The sequence below is a fragment of the Peromyscus eremicus genome, chromosome 4, assembly GCF_949786415.1.
Source record: "Peromyscus eremicus chromosome 4, PerEre_H2_v1, whole genome shotgun sequence".
Taxonomy (NCBI): domain Eukaryota; kingdom Metazoa; phylum Chordata; class Mammalia; order Rodentia; family Cricetidae; genus Peromyscus; species Peromyscus eremicus.
In genome coordinates, this window is record NC_081419.1 from 47,422,184 (window position 1) to 47,441,477 (window position 19,294).

A 19,294-nucleotide genomic window follows, 5' to 3' on the forward strand; every position below is an offset into this window, starting at 1 on the left:
AGTTTTTGTCTTAGACAGACTCGGGACTGGGTCTGTCGTGAGACAGCAAGAAGGACTTGCCACGGGAAGAAGAAAAATGTAAAAATTGAAGTTGAACTGCATTCTTTTATGAAATATATACCTCATTTTTTTGTACTCATTTAATTTTGGAAATGACAAAATATTCCTGAACTGACTCCAGTTATGATTGATTAGGCAGCAACATCCTGAAAGTTACCAAACTATTCACCAACACTCTCTTTTTGAACTTCCCAAGCTTCTCTAACATTGCTTTATCTTGAGTATTTTACTTACTTAATTTCTCTGTTTGTATGTGTTTACGTAAGAGGGCATCGGATCCTCTGGAACAGTTGTGAGCCATTGGCAATCGAACTCCACTAGTCTACAGGAACAGCAGGCACTCTTCACCATCAAGGCCAGTAAGATGTTGATTTTTTAAAACTTACTGGTCACAAGAACAATATGCTCCCCGATCTTGCAGAACTTCAAAATGAATGGGACCAGAACACTACCAAAGTAACCCGTGCTCCTTGAAAATAGGTAGGAGACACCAAGATATTTTAAAACACATACTGTAAATATAATAACAGTAATAGATTTTAAACTAGGATTTGTTGGAAGCAAACTTACAGCGGGGAAGCGAACTTTACAGATGAAACAGACTTGATATTTGCATCCCTCTTTGTAAAACCGAGATAAAAGGGAATTGAGAATACACCCTCTAAAGAAAGGGAACTAGAAACGGTCAGTATCAAAATCAGTATCAAAAGATTAATTTATTACTTTTTTCATCTTTGATTATGATATTGTTTCTGAAAATAACTCCCTGCTTGAAGATCAGAGGTCTTCACCACACTGCTGTTTCCTTTAAGCATCCAAACACCAGCTACAAGATTATGGTATCTCAGGAATATCAGATTTGGACCATTTAAACTCAAGAACTAAAAATCAAGACTTAGGAATCATGGCAAGTTATCATCATTTAGCACATCAGTGTGTCTAAAAGTCAGTTTCTTGCCTGGGACCTGTTATTAACAAATTTGGTCACCTTTGCTGAGGACCTGGGTTGCGTTCCCAGCACCCAAGTGTCTCCATTGACACAGACACTCACGTGTACATACGGCTCCCCCAGAAACACAATTTTGTTTGTTTGTTTGGTGTGTACGGGTGTTTTGCCTGCATGTATGACTGTGTGCCATGTGAGTACATAGTGCCCTTGGAGGTCAGAAGAGAGCATCAGATCCCTGGTTCTGCAGTTACAGAAGGTGAGTTACCATGTGGGAGCTAGAAATTGAACCCAGGTCCTCTGGAAATGCAGCCAGCGCTCTTAACCACTGAACTATCTCTCCAACCCCACAAACACAATTTTTTTAATTATAAATTATCTTAAAGATTTTAAAAATTAGATCGATAGAGTGCTGTGAAAGGCCTTTAATTTTGAATGCTCCTGCAATAACATCTGGTTTTAGATGTGTGGCAGCGTTTACCTTACATTTTACATCTTGGGTGTCTTGGGTCTTCAGCCGAATGAGCGATAACACTTGCACTGGGCTTGGCGCTGACAGTGGATATTCAAGGAAGGTGCTTTCTGAAGCCCTGGGCCCGTTCACCTTTCACCGCTCCTCAGCTGACCGCTGAGTGATGAGATTCTCCATGTCCGAGGAATCTGGACTGAGAAAGAGATTGCCTTTAGCAAGGTAAGGTCTCGGGGTGACCTACTCTAGGATGACCACTGCTTTCTTTGTGGGAGTTAGGGAGGCTGAGTTGTTTCTTTATTTGGTCGTACTATGTAGTCCAGGCTAGCTTTGATAACTCTCCCTTCCACCCCCACACCAACCCACCTCCTGCCCCATGACCTCTCACTCCCTCTCTTTATGTTTTTACCATACACAATTTTGGACCTGTAGCCTGGCACATTCCAGGCAAGCACTCTACTCCATATCTCCAGTCCTATTCTTCTTCTTTTTTTTTTTAATTCAAAGACAGTCTTACTATGTTGCTCAGGCTGATCTTGTAATCCTCCTGCCTCAGCCTCCTGAGTAGCCCGGGCTTCTGACCTTGATCTCTGTTCTTCCTTTGCCTTAGCCTCCTGAGTGCTTAAGATTGTGTGTGTGTGTGTGTGTGTGTGTGTGTGTGTGTGTATCATTACACCTAGCCATAACCACTGACATTTTGTCCAGACTCCTTTTCAACTAAAATCTGAGAAAGAAATTCCTATCATTTGTCAAATTTTTCATATCTGGAAGACGGGATAGAGAAAACTATCCCCCCATCCCTGCCGCTCATCCCAGGGACTAGCTTTCTGAGTCTTTGAAAGGAGAAAGCAGAACTCTTCTGTCACCGTCCATGAACATTGTCATCATTTCTATCACTATATTTATATGCCATTCATTTCAACCCAAGCAGGATTTACTGTGAATCTCTTAAGTCATGAGTTGAACTGAATGCTGCTTTCTCTGGAATAGATATGGTCTGGGACCCACGTGGGTTTCTTCAGGGTGGTGAGGAAAAAGATATTACATCTTCCAGTGTGGAAATGTTCCTATGGGTCAGTTTGAAGGAGCCTTGTTCAGTGGATTAGTCAGTGTTCTCCAGAGGACTAGAGCCAACAGCATATAAATACAGCCATGAAAGTGGACTAATGGCCAGGCATCATGTCACATGCCTGTGATCTAGCACTTGGGAGGCAGAGGCAAGGTGATCTCTGTGAGTTTAAGCTCAGCCTGGTCTACATGAATTCCAGGCCAGCCAGTGTTACATAGTGAGACTCTTTCTCAACACACACACACACACACACACACACACACACACACACACACACACACACACGATTTCACTAGACTCTTTCCTCTTCTATGTTAAAAAGTAAAGTAAAGAAAGGATTTCCTGAGCCCTCCAGCATGATAGTTTGATGAACTCACTAAGAATTCTCCCCTACAAAAGAAACATTGAAAGTTATAAAAATAACAGTCATTTCAGGGCCCTGGAAACTGAATGAAAAGCTCACAGCAAACTTTATTCATGGGGTGGGGGAAGGGAGCTTCCTAAAAAACATGCTACATGAAAGAAGCTAGATGCGAAGGAATATATATTATGTGGTTGAACTTATATCACATTACCAGAAAATGAAGATCCACCCAGACGACGGTTGGGTGGTTGTGGGGACCAGCAGCAGCAGCTATTGGCTGCCAGAGGACACACAGGAGCCTTCTAGGTGACAGAAATGCAGTAAATCTAGATTATGGTGATTGATTACAACTCTATAAATTTGCTAAAAACTATTGAATTGTGTATTTAAAACAATTACACTAATAAATTACTCAATTAGAAAAGAAGGATGAATGATATCAGAGTGTCAGAGGGGGAAAGACAGGACATTTTTCAATACTGAGAAAATGTTCAATGCCAAAAGAAAACTACTCAGTTTTTGGAAAATGTGGTAAAATGCACATAACGTATTATTTACAACTTTAACTCTTTTGAAGCATAGTAACATCAATGCTGCATTAACACCATTGTACCACCACTGCTCTTACTCATATCTCCGTGTCCGCTGAACAATGCATCCCATTCTCTGTCTCCTGGGCACTGGCAGCCACTTTTCTACTTTCTCTCTCTAAGAAGCTGGTTGCTAGTCAGGCATGATGGTTTGCTGATCCCAGTACTAGGGAGACTGAGGCAGGAGGATTGCTGTGAGTTGGAGGCCAGCATGCGATCCTGTCTCCTGGAAGAGGAGGAAGAGAAGAGTTAAGAGTGTAATTCAGTGGTAGAGTGCCTAGCATGTGTGAGGTCATGGCTTCAATCACCGATAAAGTTTTTAATTGTCTCCTAAATGTAAAAAGTGGTCATTTGAAGCCAGGCGTGGTGGTTCTTTTCTTTAACCTCAGTATTCATGAGGCTGACAAAGGAGGGCTGCCGTGAATTTGAGGCCAGCATGGGCTACACAGTGAGTTCCAATCCAGTCTGAGCTGTAACTTGAGACCCAGTCTCAAAATAAAGGAAGGAGAGGAGGAAGGGAGGGAGAAAGGGAGGGAGGGGAAAGAAGAAACCGGGTGGTTTATTTTACAGCTTTTAAATGCACTCTACTAATTAATTCATGCAAATATGTTGGCACAATAGTATTATCTCCACTGTATTCTGAAATGTCATTTTCTTGTCCAAGGCCCGGTCACATGCTTCCTCTTCCACAAAACTTCTCCATTGCACTGACTGAAAGTTACCTCTGCCCTGTTCTGTTTCGCCTGCTCTGTTCATGTCTGAGGGCATAGCGTTGGTATTTGTATAGCTATCTCACAGGCTCTACTAGAGTACAGGATTCTTGCTGCATGATCTACTTCTGTCCTACCCAGGACAAGTAAAAATCAAAACCTGTCAGTGCTTCTCAAAACTAAGGTTCAACCCCCAATTACACCCCCACTGTCTGGGAGTTCGGTAGACATGCAAACTCTCGGGCCCTGCTCGATTACTACTAAATCTAAGACTCTGGAACCAGGTTCTTGGGATCTTGGTTTGAGCAAGCCGTCCAGGTGAGCAGGATGTGTTGCGGAGTAAGTGCTCCCTCGGCCATCTGACATCAATTCATCTACATAACACCTTAGCTCCACCAGGGTTTCTCCTGTGATCCAAGCCTCAGCTCATGGATGTATGGGTCATGATTAGTTCTAGAGAGTAGTTCATAATGAGACTAATGGAAGGGGTACCTGAAAGCTGTGGCAAGATCATTTATAATAGTGTCATTATGGAATGCCAGTGTTCCTGGGATGCTAGCCAGAATGGAGGTAATTATTTTCTAAAAGTCACTAGAGTCTCAACTCTAGAGTCTGAAATAAATCCACTTACTCTGCAAGGTGACACTGGAGAGTTCTCAAATATGATTTATTTTAGAAAAGGCAGGTAAGTTTGTTAGGAAAGGATAATGGCCATGAAGACATTAAAGGCCTATTTTTGTTTAGTGCCAACACATGAGCAGTGCCGGCCAAAGTCAAACGTGTCTGAATGGTGCTGAATTGCAGCAGGCACTGTAACTCAGAGACAAAGAGTTCATTTTCTGACAAGAACATAGCTTGTGGGTTTGTTTTGTTTTGTTTTTAATATTTGCTATGGCAAAACATACTGAAAAAAAGTCTGCTCTATGGCCTCCAAGTTGCAGTCTGAAACTAGCAAGGTTTACTTAAAACCCAGGGACCATTTAAATAAACCTGAATGAGAACATTGTGGAGAGAGCTGAAAGTATTAAATTACTAGAACTACCTTCAAAACAGGGCAACAGTGTCGGGTTTTGAGACTGGCTACATTAGTGAGAGAAAACACATCCACACAGTCACTGAAAGTAAGGAAATCATTAACACAAGCCAGTCACGCTGGGGAGAATGGAGTATTGAAGTCTCCAAGGAAACAGGAAGGTGAGATCCTGGGAGCAGGCACACGGACATTACGGGGAATGCCAGCGAACTTCATGTTGTACTTAATTTGTTTGGGTCAGGGGTTCCATCGGTAATCTGCTGAAAGCTGTGACCTTCTTCAAAGAAATGTGAGTAAGGACAAACATTTTGCATGTGATTACAGGGAGTTCACTGGCCACTAAATACATTGCAGATGACGGGTTGCCCAGGGATTGAAAAGATTTGGCCAAGATTGGATCCAAACCATATACTAAGAACGATTTTTTCTCTCTCTTTTTCCACACAGAAATGCTTTTCTGGCATGGCAGAACTCTAATTGTTGGAAGCCTAGAGAAATCAAGTGAAGAACGATCCTACAGCAAGAGAATCAAGTGATCCTGAAGGGAAGGTGTGCTTCTGAGGACCCTTTGCTTTGTGTGGGAGAGTTTTGTGTTATACATATGTGGGTGGGTATGCATACCCAGGTGGGCGGAGTCTCACTTCTCTCCTGCCACGCCTGAGTTCGGGTTGCCAGGCTTGGCAGCAAGTGTTCATAGCTGTTGAATTACCTCACAGGCCTTGGTTTCATTTTTAAATGCAATACTGGACAATTCAACTTCGTTATGGCTGTTTTAGAGATGCCTTTGCACTTTGGCTAGAAAGGGTAAAGATAGCGACCAGTTTGAAGACACAGATAATGCCAGAAGTCATTCAAGGTCAACCTTGATCCCCAGTCTCAAACTACAATAATAGTGATGAGTCTAGATAAGTAAACCTCACAATGTGTGCGAAAGGGGGTGAGATGGAAGGGTGAAAGGGTAAGAGAGAAACACAAAGACAGGAAAGGGGAGGAGAGATGAGTACGGTGGGGACGGGTACTGAGGGAACACCGTGTAAAGACGCACGGAGATGGCTGCAGCCATCCAAAGGCCAAGGGGGGACCACGGAGGAAACTGTAACAGTAGTGACCCCCTTCATCGTAGACTTCTACTGTCCACGAGTATGAGAAGTCCAATGTATGTTCATGTTAGCCACCCAGACTGATACTCTCATGGCAGGTGGCCTTGGCAGAGGAATATGTCGCCCTAGAAAGAACGCCTGAGAGAGAGCGATGGGATCTGTTCAGAGAAGGCAGTGCTGAGAAAGTGCACCAAGCAAAGACATGAAAAGACTCAGCGAACTAGGATGGAATCAAAAGATTTAGCAAATTGTATTAAAGGGAAAAGGACACTGAGATACTTTTCCTTCTGTTAATTATCCTATAATCTGCAGAACTGGAGCTCTCTGGAGACACAGAGACTGTCTAAATTAATACCCAAGATGAAGAGAAAATGGGCAGTCACCTTCATCCCAGTCCATAGACTCCAAAATGTCGAATGAGCAGCAAGTTTCATTTTTAATTGTAAGACAAAATGCATTTGATACCATTTGTACCCTGATTTAAGGACAAGGCACTTCTAAAGAAAATGAATATCATGAATTATGTAGCTCAAAAACTGCTTAGAAAAAGAATAAAGGGAAGTTATGTCTTTCCTCTTGGCTCATTAAAGAAATTATGGAAATTAGAGAACCTGAATATGTAAAACAAAAAGGCCTGAAGGATAGACGTTGGTTGGTCAAGGCAAATGCTACATATGGCTTGTTTGAGCTCAGTCATTCTAAGCCTAGGTTCTACACTGGAATCAGAGTATTTTTATATGACCAATGCTGAGATCCCACCACCAAGGATTCAGTGGATCTGGGATGAGACAAGGTCATTGCCCATGATAGCCTGAGGTATCTAATTGCCAGTTAAGAATAATCCTTGTGGATTCCTGGGAATTTCCCTAGCTCCAGGGTTCTCCCTTACCCCATAATGTCTCCCTCTATCAAGATATCTCCATCATTGCTCTCCCACTCCATCCCTCCCCGGTTCGACCATCCCTTTCCCTCATGTTCTCATTCCCCATCTTCTCCCCTCTATTGCCCCCCATCATCCCTGGTTTACTCATGGAGGTCTCCTTTGTTTCCCCTTCCCAAGATGATTCATGTGTCCCTCTTAGGGTCCTCCTTGTTTCCTAGCTTCTCTAGAGCTGGGAGTTGTAGTCTTTGCTTTACATCTAGTATCTACTTATGAGTGAGTACATACTATGTTTGTCCTTCTGAGTCTGGGTTACCTCACTCAGGATGATATTTTCTAGTTTTATCCATTTGCCTGCAAATTTCATGATGTCATTGTTTTTTACAGCTGAGTAATACTCCATTGTGTATATGCACCTGTCAGGGGCCAGCCCCGACCTGTCTAAGGGTTCTTGAGGGGAGGAGTGAGGAATTGGGAAATAATAGGAAGAAATATATATAGAGACACAGGATAACTTCTGGAAGGCCCTGGGTTAATACCCAGCTACCCCAACTTTATTCATAATGGGCCTTTTTTACATCAGCAAGGGGAGGGGCAAAAGACCTCCCATTTCAAGATCAAAGCACAATGTACAACCAAGTATAGACCCTTCAAAACACCTGGTAACCATGCCCCTGGTCAGATCATTCTATTATGCTGCCCTGTTGAGTAAAGCAAGCTCAGACTTTCTGACCTTGAGTAAGGCCTTAGTAGGGAGCCTCTGTGGGTCCCCACATTTTCTTTATCCATTCTTCAATTGAGGGGCATCTAGGTTGTTTCCAGGTTCTGGCTATATGAAATTTCCAGGAATCCACAAGGATGACCCCACATTAGACTATAGCAATAGTGGAGAGGGTGCCTGAACTAGCCTACCCTGGTAATCAGATTGGTGAATACACTAACTGTCATCATAGAGCCTTCATCCAGGAACTGATGGAAGCAGATGCAGAGATTCACAACCAAGCACCAGGCTGAGCTCTGGGAGTCCAGTCAAAGAGAGGGAAGAAAGATTATATGAGCAAGGGGGGGTCAAGATCATGATGGAGAAATCTACAGTTCCAAGCTTGTAGGAACTCACAAACTTTAGACCGATAACTGTGGAACCTGTATGGGACCAAACTAGGCCCTCTGCATATGGGAGACAGTTGTGTAGCTTGGTCTGAGGGGGCCCTGGCAGTGGGATCGGGATCTATCCCGGGTACATGAACTGGCTTTTTGGAGCCCATTACCTGTGGTGGGATACCTTGCTCAGCCTAGATACAGTGGGGAGGGGCTTGGCCCTGCCTCAACTGAATGTACCAGGCTTACTTACCCTTTTGGAGGAGAGGTTAGGAGGTGAGTTGAGGGGGAAGGCTGAGGGGGAGTGGGAAGAGGGATGAGAGGGGGATCTGTGATTGGTATGTAAAATGAATAAAAAAAAACATTTTTTAAATAACAAAAAAAAGAATAATTCTACTAAATCAATGTATGTTAGAAACAGGCCAGTCCTTCCCCCACCCCATTTTCCTCTTATCAAAAGAACTATGCTCACTGTAAAGTGCCCCCAAACATTTTAATGGCCAGTCAATCCATTTCTTCCAGGGGAGGCAACAGAGGTCAGCAAGGTACCCACAGGGACTGCCTGCCCCTAACACTGATCCTGTAGAACGATGGGATAGATCTAGACGATCGTCATGTTGACAGCTGTAGCCAGTGAAGACACTTTCTAGTAGAGGAGGCTCTGATTCACAAAGACCTCTGAATGGAGGGATGAGTAGTGCATTACTGGCCACACCTTCAGTGCCTGGAACGGTTTAGTTGACCCCTCACCAACCCTACTAGACAGAAACAGAACTGCACTCTGACTCGGTCTCCATGCTGCACTCTCTTCACCCCAATTTATGCGTTTGTTTGGGTGCTTCTCATTTACTTCTAAAGAGCAATTTTCAACAAACCAAATGGTTGAAAGTCCCTGATTGGTGGGAAGCCCTCGGTGGTCAATTTCTATCTTTGTCACAAGTGCTGTTTTCCAAACCTCGCAACTGTATTCTCTCATCAGTTAAAAGCAGTATAGAGCCGGGGAGACGGCTCAGTAGTAAGAGTGTTGACTCCACAAGCCTGGTTCACGCCCTGGAACCCTCGGTGAAAACAGAACTGACTCCTGAATGTTGTCCTCTGACCTCTAGAAATACGCCGTGCTATGTGTGCACCCATAGACAGACACACGGACATACATAATTGTAAAAATAATAATAGTTTAGTCCTAACACATTTCTATTACCCAAGTAAGTCAAGGAAGTCTGCTTTTTTTTTTTTGCAGGGGGGGGGCCCTCACGATCAAACATATAAATAACACGTATCCCCCCTGAGTTCATGTACCCCCTGTAGCCTCTTCTTTGTTCCATACATATCCTGTCATCTTAGATCGTGAGGACCTACCCAATCATTTGGTTTTTTTTAAAACCTATCATCAGAAATTAATCTGTTGAATCATAAAAATTTTCAAATAAAAAATTCACCCTTCCATTTTCCCGAGAGACGTAGTAGAACAGTCAGAAAGCCAGTCTATCTGAAATTAAAATGCACAGCTTTGAGGCTTATTTGACACGGAATAATTACTTATGTAGTCTGCTAGCCAAGCATGGAGATTGCTAATGTCTGCCCTTGAGGGAAATGAACTGCGTGAAAAATTTCAAGCAAACATGATCCAGCTGTTCACAGAAAAGAAGGAGGCAGAAGAAGTCCACTGTGCTTCCCTCCAAATTGCCCCGGATCAGCATGTACTGCACCTTTTCCACCAATTAAAGTCACAAACAGATGAACTTTTCGGGGGAGGAGGACCATCATGCCCTCTCCACAGATGGTCAGCATCACATGTCACAGTAATGGCTCAGCACATCACATATAAAGATGGGCGGACCCAGAGCTCCGCAGTTCCAGTGGCTTCAGATTTAGACCCGCATCTTCTCAAGATGGATTTCCTTCACACAAGTGGAGTGCTCATTATTCAGCATCTACAGAGAGACTACAGGGCTTACTACGATTTTCTAAACTTTGTGTCCGATGTTGGAGACCCCCGGAATATCTTTTCTGTTTACTTCCCACTTTGGTTTCAACTGAATCAGACCGTTGGAACCAAGATGATATGGGTGGCCGCCATAGGGGACTGGTTCAATCTTATATTCAAGTGGTAAGACTACTGATTTGTTCGATTTTTCCTAAAATGTATTCTTACATTTGTAATTTTAGCTTAACGATCAAGTTTCAGGCACATGTAGTTTGACTTGGAATACACTTCAAACAAATTGGTTACTTAGAAACACCAGGATTCATAAGTAGAACTTACAAAAAGTATAGAAATATTTACTTTGACTGAATTATAAGTTATTCCAAAACCCAATAACACATACGCTGTGATTAGCCAAGAAATTAGCAGTACAGTAGTGAGAGAGATGATTCTAAGGACATTTTGAGAGTCCTACCCAAAAGCACCCACAGGACTTCCCTGTTTATGGGAGACAAGGGTGCCCAAACTCCACATACTACCATCCTCTGTGATGATAGTTATAAGATAAACCCAAGTTATTCCAGGGTGTTTAAATTATGAGCTTTTCCCCTTGACTCTTTATTTGAGTCATTTTTTACAAAAATCACAAGTCTCCACTTAGTTAACTGTTGTATATAAGTACATGTGAAATTCGTATGCATTTAACTACAGGATATTGTTTGGGCATCGTCCTTACTGGTGGATCCAAGAAACTCAGATTTACCCAAATCACTCAAGTCCATGTCTTGAACAGTTTCCTACTACATGTGAAACAGGCCCAGGTAAGCAATTAAAGAAACCTCACTTCATGGATGCTATTGTAAGTCTTTGTGCATGATTAGTATCCTATAATCATGTGATATCTAGGATCTCAAAGAAAATATCACAAATGGGGATGCTTAACATTTATTGTAAAAATTGCTAATGAGGGAGGAAAGAATTTTATGAAGTCAAATTCTATATTGTTATTTATGAAAGATTGTGTAGGGAGAATACTTCCCAAATCATTTTATACTTGGGTATTTACTTTTTGAAATAATGGTTTGGTATGAAAATAAATGAAAAAACAGTAAGCTAGAACGAAGTCCCAAAGATCTACATTAAGAGTCTAGAAATGGCTGGATATGGTAGCATATACCTTCAATCCCAGAACTCAGGAGACAGAGGCAAGCAAATCTCTGTGAGTTTGATGCCAGCCTGGTCTACAGAGCGAGTTCCAAGACAGCCAGGACTTTGTTCTGTTACACAGAGAAACCCTGTCTGGAAGAACCAAACCAAACCAAAAAAAAAAGTCTAGAAATGTTGATTTGTCTGCTGTTCAGTGGCTTCATGGCTACAGGTCTTCCGAGAATCTCATGAATGTAGGAAAGACAGATGTTTTATAAGAAAGATGAGGACTTCCTAGTATTCCTGTGTCAGTATACAGTGTCTTTACCTTTTTTTTAATCCTTTTTTGCTTTTGAATGTGTAGCATGTTAGCAGGGCTTCTTAGGCTGTTTTTAACTTACAAGAGTCTGTATTAAGTATGACATCTATATGTAGAAGTTGAATTTAAGAGAGTAAAAAGTTTATATATGTCATGTATATATAATATATGTTGCCTTAGCTTTTGTGAAAGTGTTGTATTGTGCCATATCGTGGTTTGCTGAACAGCATAAAATTCTTGCCATTGGACAGTCCTTTGAAACAAACCCTAAATGCATGAGCTCCTAATGAATTTTCTGAATATCTTCCTTTGCTCTCATAAAAGTGTGTGTGTGTATATATATATAATTTTTAATATAATAATTAATTCTTTAGCTATCTTGCTGCTCCAACTGTATGCCCCATTAGCCAAGGAATAAGTGTATTTCATATTTGTGTAACCAATATGTGATAAGTAGGTAGACGGATTGATGGATAGCTTTTGGGGTGACTAAAATGCTCTTTTCCTTTATCCTAAAACTTCCTGGCATCTGTTCCTTTCTTTTCACAGGATATGGGATGAGAGAAAAAGAATTCCTACAGTGAAAAATGGGTGCATCTAGGTTTAACAACAAAAAAAGTGCCTGGTGCTTTGTTTTTCCAAGATAGTTTGATATTTAACCCGAGTGGCTTTCTGCTGGGTGAAAAGTTATGTCCAGCACCTAAGTAAAATGGTTAAAAGTAAAATTAACAGTGTAGGAAAGGCATCCGTTCTGGTAATAAGGAAAGGCCTAATGGCAGGTGTTTTCTGTCAAGATTCACACCCCCCTTTAGTGTCTGGGTGGAGTGGATTCTCCATTGTTTAGCAAAGATTCTCACTGCGATGGCCACAATATGCACATTCTGGTTTCCGCCTACACACAGCAGTTGTGGATCGGTAATCCACAGGCTGACCAATGATAGTCTGTTAGCTAAAGGAAAATAAATCGACTCAAGATCCAGTAGTACTTTAATTTTCTTGTCAATTGAAAACAACATACGAAGAATGAATAAGATTGTGTTAGATTTGAGTGCAACTGGCCATGCTCTTAGTTATACTTGGATATGTTGTTGATTTGCAGCGTTCAATCACCTTGAAAATCTGGAGGAGGGAGAGAGTTAATATGTAAAGCACTTTCATTAAAGAAAGTCAAGGTAGAATTACATAAAGTTATGGCTGATTGTGTATGTTGTAGGTTCATGTCAGGACTTCTCATGGCCCCCTTACATCCATGTCATGTGGAATTGTCTGGAGAAGTCACATTCCCTATATTTGACACAGCAATTTTTAACTCTAACGATTATTGTCCATATAATGGTCAAGTATGGGCTACTATAGGGACCAAGAGGAAAAATCAGTCATTTCTAGCAATTTTCTCTCTGTTCCTTCCTTTTGTTAAAAAAAAAAAAGTTTTTGAAATGGTGAATTTGGGTCTCAAATTGACTCAACCTTTATCTACTTCTATACAGTATACATTAACCCATAACCAATGAGGCTTCTATTTTATTTTATTTTATTGTAATTTTCATGGGAAATATGACATCCTGTTGTCTCATTCCTGATACTTAATTAACCACTTTTTGAACAAACAATGCTCATTACAGGAAGTCCATCTGGTCACGCAATGGGCTCATCGTGTGTCTGGTACGTCATGGTAACAGCTGCCCTGAGCTTCACTGTCAGCCGGCTGGAGAAGTCCTCTGTCACTCTGCACAGGTCAGCTTGCTCCAGCTTCTGTAGCATTAACAAGACAGTATTGAATACGTGAAGTCCTTTCCAAATATTCATTTTAATACATTTTTAGTCGTTCAATGAAATGTGCTTATTCTATTCTTTCACAGCCCATGGAGCAGAATGAGTGGGAAATGAATATTCTGCTTTAAGATAATGTCTAATTAGCTCACAGCTATTACCACTTTTATAATTGAGTTGGAAATGTTTATCTGATTAATGACTTGTTAAATATGCCTTTGGGATTCTGAAATTCAATTATTATTTTGATACTTCATAAACAAGTCATCTAAAATTGCACAAGGAAACATTTTTGCACGCATGTTCTCTTACCTTAAGATTAACTTAAAATCTTAAGAATCACTGTTGCTCTTGAATGCATTGATTTATCTAGTGAATTTATGCTTCCTACTTTGAACACCCAGTGCTTTTAAGATCACTAAAATATATTCTAGCTGTTAAAATCTGTGCAGTCTTTTTAATTAAAACATTCTAGAGGCAAAATTAAGTTCGCATGTTAGATTTACTGCCAACAGATTTCTTAATGTGTAGACCCCTATAGAACTTTAAGATTAACACACCATTGAAGAAATTGGCCTTTTTCTTCGTTCTCCTTTTGAAATTCTTTGTAATTAAAGCAATCGCAAACACCACTATAGTCATAAATTGTACAGTTTTGATTAGAAGAAGAAACATGCAAGGAAAATCAAATATTAAAATCCACCCCTTAAAAAAAACTATATTGAGTATCAGGAATCCTCAAACATTATGTTGTTGAGAAGCAGACCAAAATTTAGTTATAGAAAGAAAATGTGTCAACCTTTTTAAAAATCTGGCATACAACCATAACCAGTATATAAAATTTTTTCTAAAATGAAGAATTATTCCACTTCTTAAGAGTAGTGATGAATAATGTAAGAAATAAGTCTATGTGGGTCATTCTTCCCTCGAATTAACAATCCTAGAAAAATATGTTTGTTCTAACAAATATTCCTATTCCTTTTTGACATTTGTAATGGCAATATTTTCTTCATCTATAAAAATTTAGTGAATGGGGGCTGAAGAGATGAAGAGATGGAGGGCCCAGTGGTTAAAAGCACTTGCTGATTTTGCAAGGGACCCAGGTTTGGTTCTCAGAACTCACATGATGGCTCACAATCATCCATAAAAGTAGTTCCAGGGGATCTGACACCCTCTTCTGGCCTCTAAGGGCACCAGGGACACACACATGGTGCTTTATATGTACATGCAGGCAAAACATTCATACACATAAAATAAAAATAAATTAAATCTTTGAAAGAAAATGTAGTGAGTGCCTACACTTTACCTTGACATTTTCAAATACTTGTTCATTCTTCTTCCCTTTGGAGAAACACTTGGTACCTCTTCTTTGACAGATTCATTTCTTCTTTTTAATCTTTCGTCTTGCTAACTAAATTTTGGTCTAGTTGTAAACAATAAGCCATTTGATGATGCCTGGCACTAAATACAGCTTTCTTTTAATTGTTTGGATTTTAATATTCTACACTGTTTTTTCTGTACAGTTCTGTTTCTAATTGAATGTATATGGTATATTTTCTTGTTTTTTATTTTTCTATATATCATACAATGACCAGGGCCCCTGAGAGTCTGTGAGATTACATGCCACGGGCTCAGTGGAACATTCGTGAGCTTTTCACCCAAATGGACACTGCCTCTCCAGTGTTTTCTTCAAACAAAGAACAGCTGAGAGTGCAGGGCAGAGAGGAAGCACAAATGACAGGGGACAGAAATCTATATGGTTTATTCTTGATTATTCTGGATACTACTGATTCCCCCGCCACACACACACACCTGAAACTTCCTTGTTCCTTTTCCCTTATTTCAAGGTCATCAAAATGCCTTCCTCTTTAAGAATAATATTTATAATAATTCTTGAGAATTTCATACAATGTATCTTGGTATAAATCTCCTCTCACCCAGCTTCTCCCAGATCCACCCCTACCTCCTTAGCAACCCAATTTGGATCTCTGTCTCTGTCTTTCTGTCTGTCTGTCTGTCTGTCTCTCTTTCTGTCTCTTCTCTTAAACTCATCAGGAGCAAATTGTGTTACTCAGCTGCTCTTGGGTGTGGAGCCTGGAACATGGTAGACCTACCAGATGTCACACTCTTAAAAAAAAAAAAACCTAACTCCCCCCCTCAACTCCCCATGGCTACCAAATGCCAGTAGCTCCTCTGTTGGAGTAGGACTTCATGCCCACATCCCTCTCCTCCATGCTGAGATTTTGGATACATACCTTCCTTTTAAACGTTTATTAAAGTCTTAGGAGATAGCATTGAGGAATGTGAGGTCCTGTGCTAAAGCTTTTGAATCCTATGGAAGACGTGAAGGTGTGTTGAAAAAGAGACTCTATAATTGTGTTATGTCATACCTGGAAGATTCCTGTAAGGACTATCAGGTGTCACATACCTAATTTTATAGATGCTATGATTTCTTTACTATTCATACTCGTGTCTATTCTTCCATCACAGACTGGCCTGGTTCTTCCTTTGGAGTGTTTTCTGGTTGATTCAAATCAGCGTCTGCATCTCCAGAATATTCATAGCAACACACTTCCCTCATCAGGTCATTCTTGGAGTCATTGGTGGTAAGTATGGTCTTTTATATATTTAGTTGGTAAACCTTTGCTTTGTTTGGTGCACTGTGGTGTCAGATGTTCCCTGGTCACCAGTTTTCTGGTGGCAGAGGTAGTTCTGTCAAAGCCACTAACACAAATGCTGCCATTGGGGGCTTAGGTGACTTAATACCTCTCCCCTGAGCCTCTGTGCACATGCTGACAGTCTCTCTCACGTGTGGAATGGATAACTCCATGGTGAGATGGGCTTTGCTGAGAGGTGTAGCTGAAGTGAAGTCCATCTTCCAAGCCATCTTGTCATGTACCGTGCTTTGGGGGGACTTCATAATGACCCTGCAACCCACAGCCAAGACACTCTGAGTTATCTAAGTTCTTATTGCATGGCTTAACTTCACTTAGTGGCTGCTTTGTATTGCTTAGAGTTCTGCCTGTAAAATAGGTTGTCATTCAATGCTACTGGCTTCTAACTGATCCATCTTGGCCAGTGTAGGTAGTGGAAAGACCACGGGACTATCCTGTTTTCAATTAACGTCTGAAAACACTTTAGGAAATTGTTAGAACCTGGGTGTCTAAAGCCCCCCCCCTCCCTGCCCAGTGCAGAGGGGAGAGATTTCTGAAGGGCTCAGGGTCACACACTCATGGCAGTATCTCTTTGCAATCCCTAGGAATGCTAGTAGCAGAGGCCTTTGAACACACTCCAGGCATCCACATGGCCAGCTTGAATATGTACCTGAAGACCAACATCTTCCTCTTCCTGTTTGCACTTGGCTTTTACCTGCTTCTCAGACTGCTCGACATTGACCTGCTGTGGTCTGTGCCTATAGCCAAAAAGTGGTGTGCCAACCCAGACTGGATCCATATAGACAGCACACCTTTTGCTGGTCTTGTGAGAAACCTCGGGGTCCTCTTTGGCTTGGGTTTCGCCATCAACTCAAAAATGTTCCTTATGAGCTGCCGGGGAGAAAATGGCTGCAGGCCGAGCTTCCGATTGCTCTGTGCCATGACCTCACTGACCACATTACAACTTTATCACTTCATCAAGATCCCGACTCACACGGAACCTTTATTTTACCTGTTGTCTTTCTGTAAAAGTGCATCCATCCCACTGACTGTGGTGGCTCTAATTCCTTACGCTGTCCATATGTTAATGAGAGCCAGGGAGAGGAAGATTAAATAGAGCGGCTGTGCCTGCAGCGCTCTGGACTCCCAGGATCACCTACTTCCTGCATTCCTCAGTAGAACCATACAGCAGAGATGCTGGAAACATCTCTGCGGAGGTCCCAACATTGTGGCTACAGGTCCCACCCCAATTTAGTCTGTTTTCCCAGTGGCATTTAAAATAACAGTATTTGACCAGAAATAATCACATCCGTTTTTTTCTTGACAAACCTGACAATATGGTATCACCCATGTAGACAATTGACAGGGACTGAATTCTGACTGTCCTAGTAAGCGTGGTGACCGACTCTCTCTCTCTCTCTCTCTCTCTCTCTCTCTCTCTCTCTCTCTCTCTCTCTCTCTCTCTCTCTTATCATACTCGGTAGCATTCCACAGACCCTCCAGTGTCTGATGCCTCTATCATGTAAAGACCTAGTTGCTTCTGGCTCCCATGGGCCTTTTAGAGGTGTCCACAGTCAAATCCTATCTCCTCATGTGTCAGATAAAGAAATGGAGGTCCATTCAAATCAAGCGGCTTGCCGGTAATGATGTCGTGTTAGAACCGGAGTTAGACCCCAAGACTTCTGATACATATCTCTATGACCATGATTTATTTCTTTATTTTGAAGAAGTTAAAAAAAGTCGGTAAGAGCAGATAGATGTATTTAGAGTCTATGACTGCCGTACAAGACTCCTATACATCTATTTGACTTACATCCAGAATAGAGTCTTTTCCAGGCCAGCAATGACTGTATGTGTGACACACAAGAGTAAACAGGGCACATGAGCAGAGCAAGCGCCTGCCTCTGTTAACTCTTACCTGCTGCTCTCTGTTTCATAGTAGAGCCTCTTCATGTTTCAACAAACCCTGCTGAAGGCTAGCCACTGGATTGCTAGTCACCGGAAAATCCTCCTTTCTTTGTTGCGACATCCCCACATTTTACTTCTGGGAGTCCAGTCTTTCAAAATCCGGAAGAGCAAATTCTTCTACCTCAGAAAAACTGTTAAATGCTTGCTCATCGGCTCATTTGGACTGATCTCTGTGCTTTACTTTAGAAAGTTAATTATGGGCTAGTAATATTATGCTGACTCTCAGCAATATTGTTTTTCTTCCTCATTGAATTCTAGACTTTAAGTTGATAACTATGACTTTCTGATCAAGTTCAAAGATTGTGAGTCTGTCTTGGCTACCTGTTGACAGCCTCTGTTGACAGCCAGTGGTCTCCTACAACATACTCTGTAACTCTTCTCAAGGGTGTTATACATGAATTACTTCAGGTGATGATATATTAAATAGGTCATAAATATGTATGAAAACGTACCAGTTGAAGGGAAGGCTATTTGATAGTAATCATGGAAAAGAACATTTCTAACACCTAATAATTGGCTGTTTTCCAAGTGTATTTATAGAAAATATACTGTTGGTTTTACAAGACAGATTAACTAGCGTCCTTTTTTAAGAGGCAATTGATTCCTTAGGGGGGAAAACCCCAGGGCAAAAGAAGCTTTTACTTAAGAATAAATCCACCTGGTGTTGATTGGGGAACTGGGGAGAAAGAAGTGGGAGAGAGTTGTTCTTGTTCATCTCTTTGGCATTCCTTGCCACTGTCCCTGCACGAGGCTACCGTAGTGCCATAGTCATTGCGTTTTGTCTGCCCCGCCACATCTTCTGCAAATGGAAGAGGTCTGCTTCCCTCTGAGCCTTCTTTTGAAGTTTCCTGTAGAGTCAGGAATGTTCATCTTGAATCCTCCATCCCAGCACACGATGAGCTGCTCTCACCTGGGCCTGAGGGGACTGGGGCAGCAATAGGCAGGGCATTCTGTTCTACCGGGCATTCCCTGTAGGTTCCCAGAGAGGAACTTTCTGCAGCTACCCTACGCAGCTGTCTGCTAGATGATGGTGATGCTCAGAGGGGAAATGGGATGAGGCACGGCTTATTTTCAATAATTAATCTCCAACAACTCTACCCCCGTCTACCATGAAGCCTTTGAGTCCCAAGTGAGGAGATTTTTTTTTTCTTTCCATCTAGTTGAAATCTCCTGGAGGAATCCATATAGAGG

At 41.6% G+C, this 19,294-nt stretch overlaps 1 protein-coding gene across 3 annotated transcripts; it reads left to right on the forward strand.

Annotated features, from left to right (window-relative positions):
- The first annotated feature begins 57 nt into the window (after window positions 1-57).
- Window positions 58-17,463, forward strand: G6pc2 (glucose-6-phosphatase catalytic subunit 2). Of its 3 annotated transcripts, XM_059259177.1 has the most exons (6): window positions 58-540; window positions 5,689-5,790; window positions 10,958-11,067; window positions 13,334-13,445; window positions 15,972-16,087; window positions 16,741-17,461. In XM_059259177.1, the coding sequence occupies exons 4-6, from the start codon at window positions 13,354-13,356 to the stop codon at window positions 17,250-17,252; spliced, it is 720 nt and encodes a 239-aa protein (XP_059115160.1). In that variant the 5' UTR covers window positions 58-540; window positions 5,689-5,790; window positions 10,958-11,067; window positions 13,334-13,353; the 3' UTR covers window positions 17,253-17,461. The 3 variants fall into 3 exon arrangements, with proteins under 3 accessions (XP_059115160.1, XP_059115158.1, XP_059115161.1); XM_059259175.1 differs by lacking the exons at window positions 58-540; window positions 5,689-5,790 and adding an exon at window positions 10,212-10,429 and having other exon boundaries at window positions 16,741-17,463; XM_059259178.1 differs by lacking the exons at window positions 58-540; window positions 5,689-5,790; window positions 15,972-16,087 and adding an exon at window positions 10,212-10,429 and having other exon boundaries at window positions 16,741-16,889.
- Window positions 17,464-19,294: the final 1,831 nt, after the last annotated feature.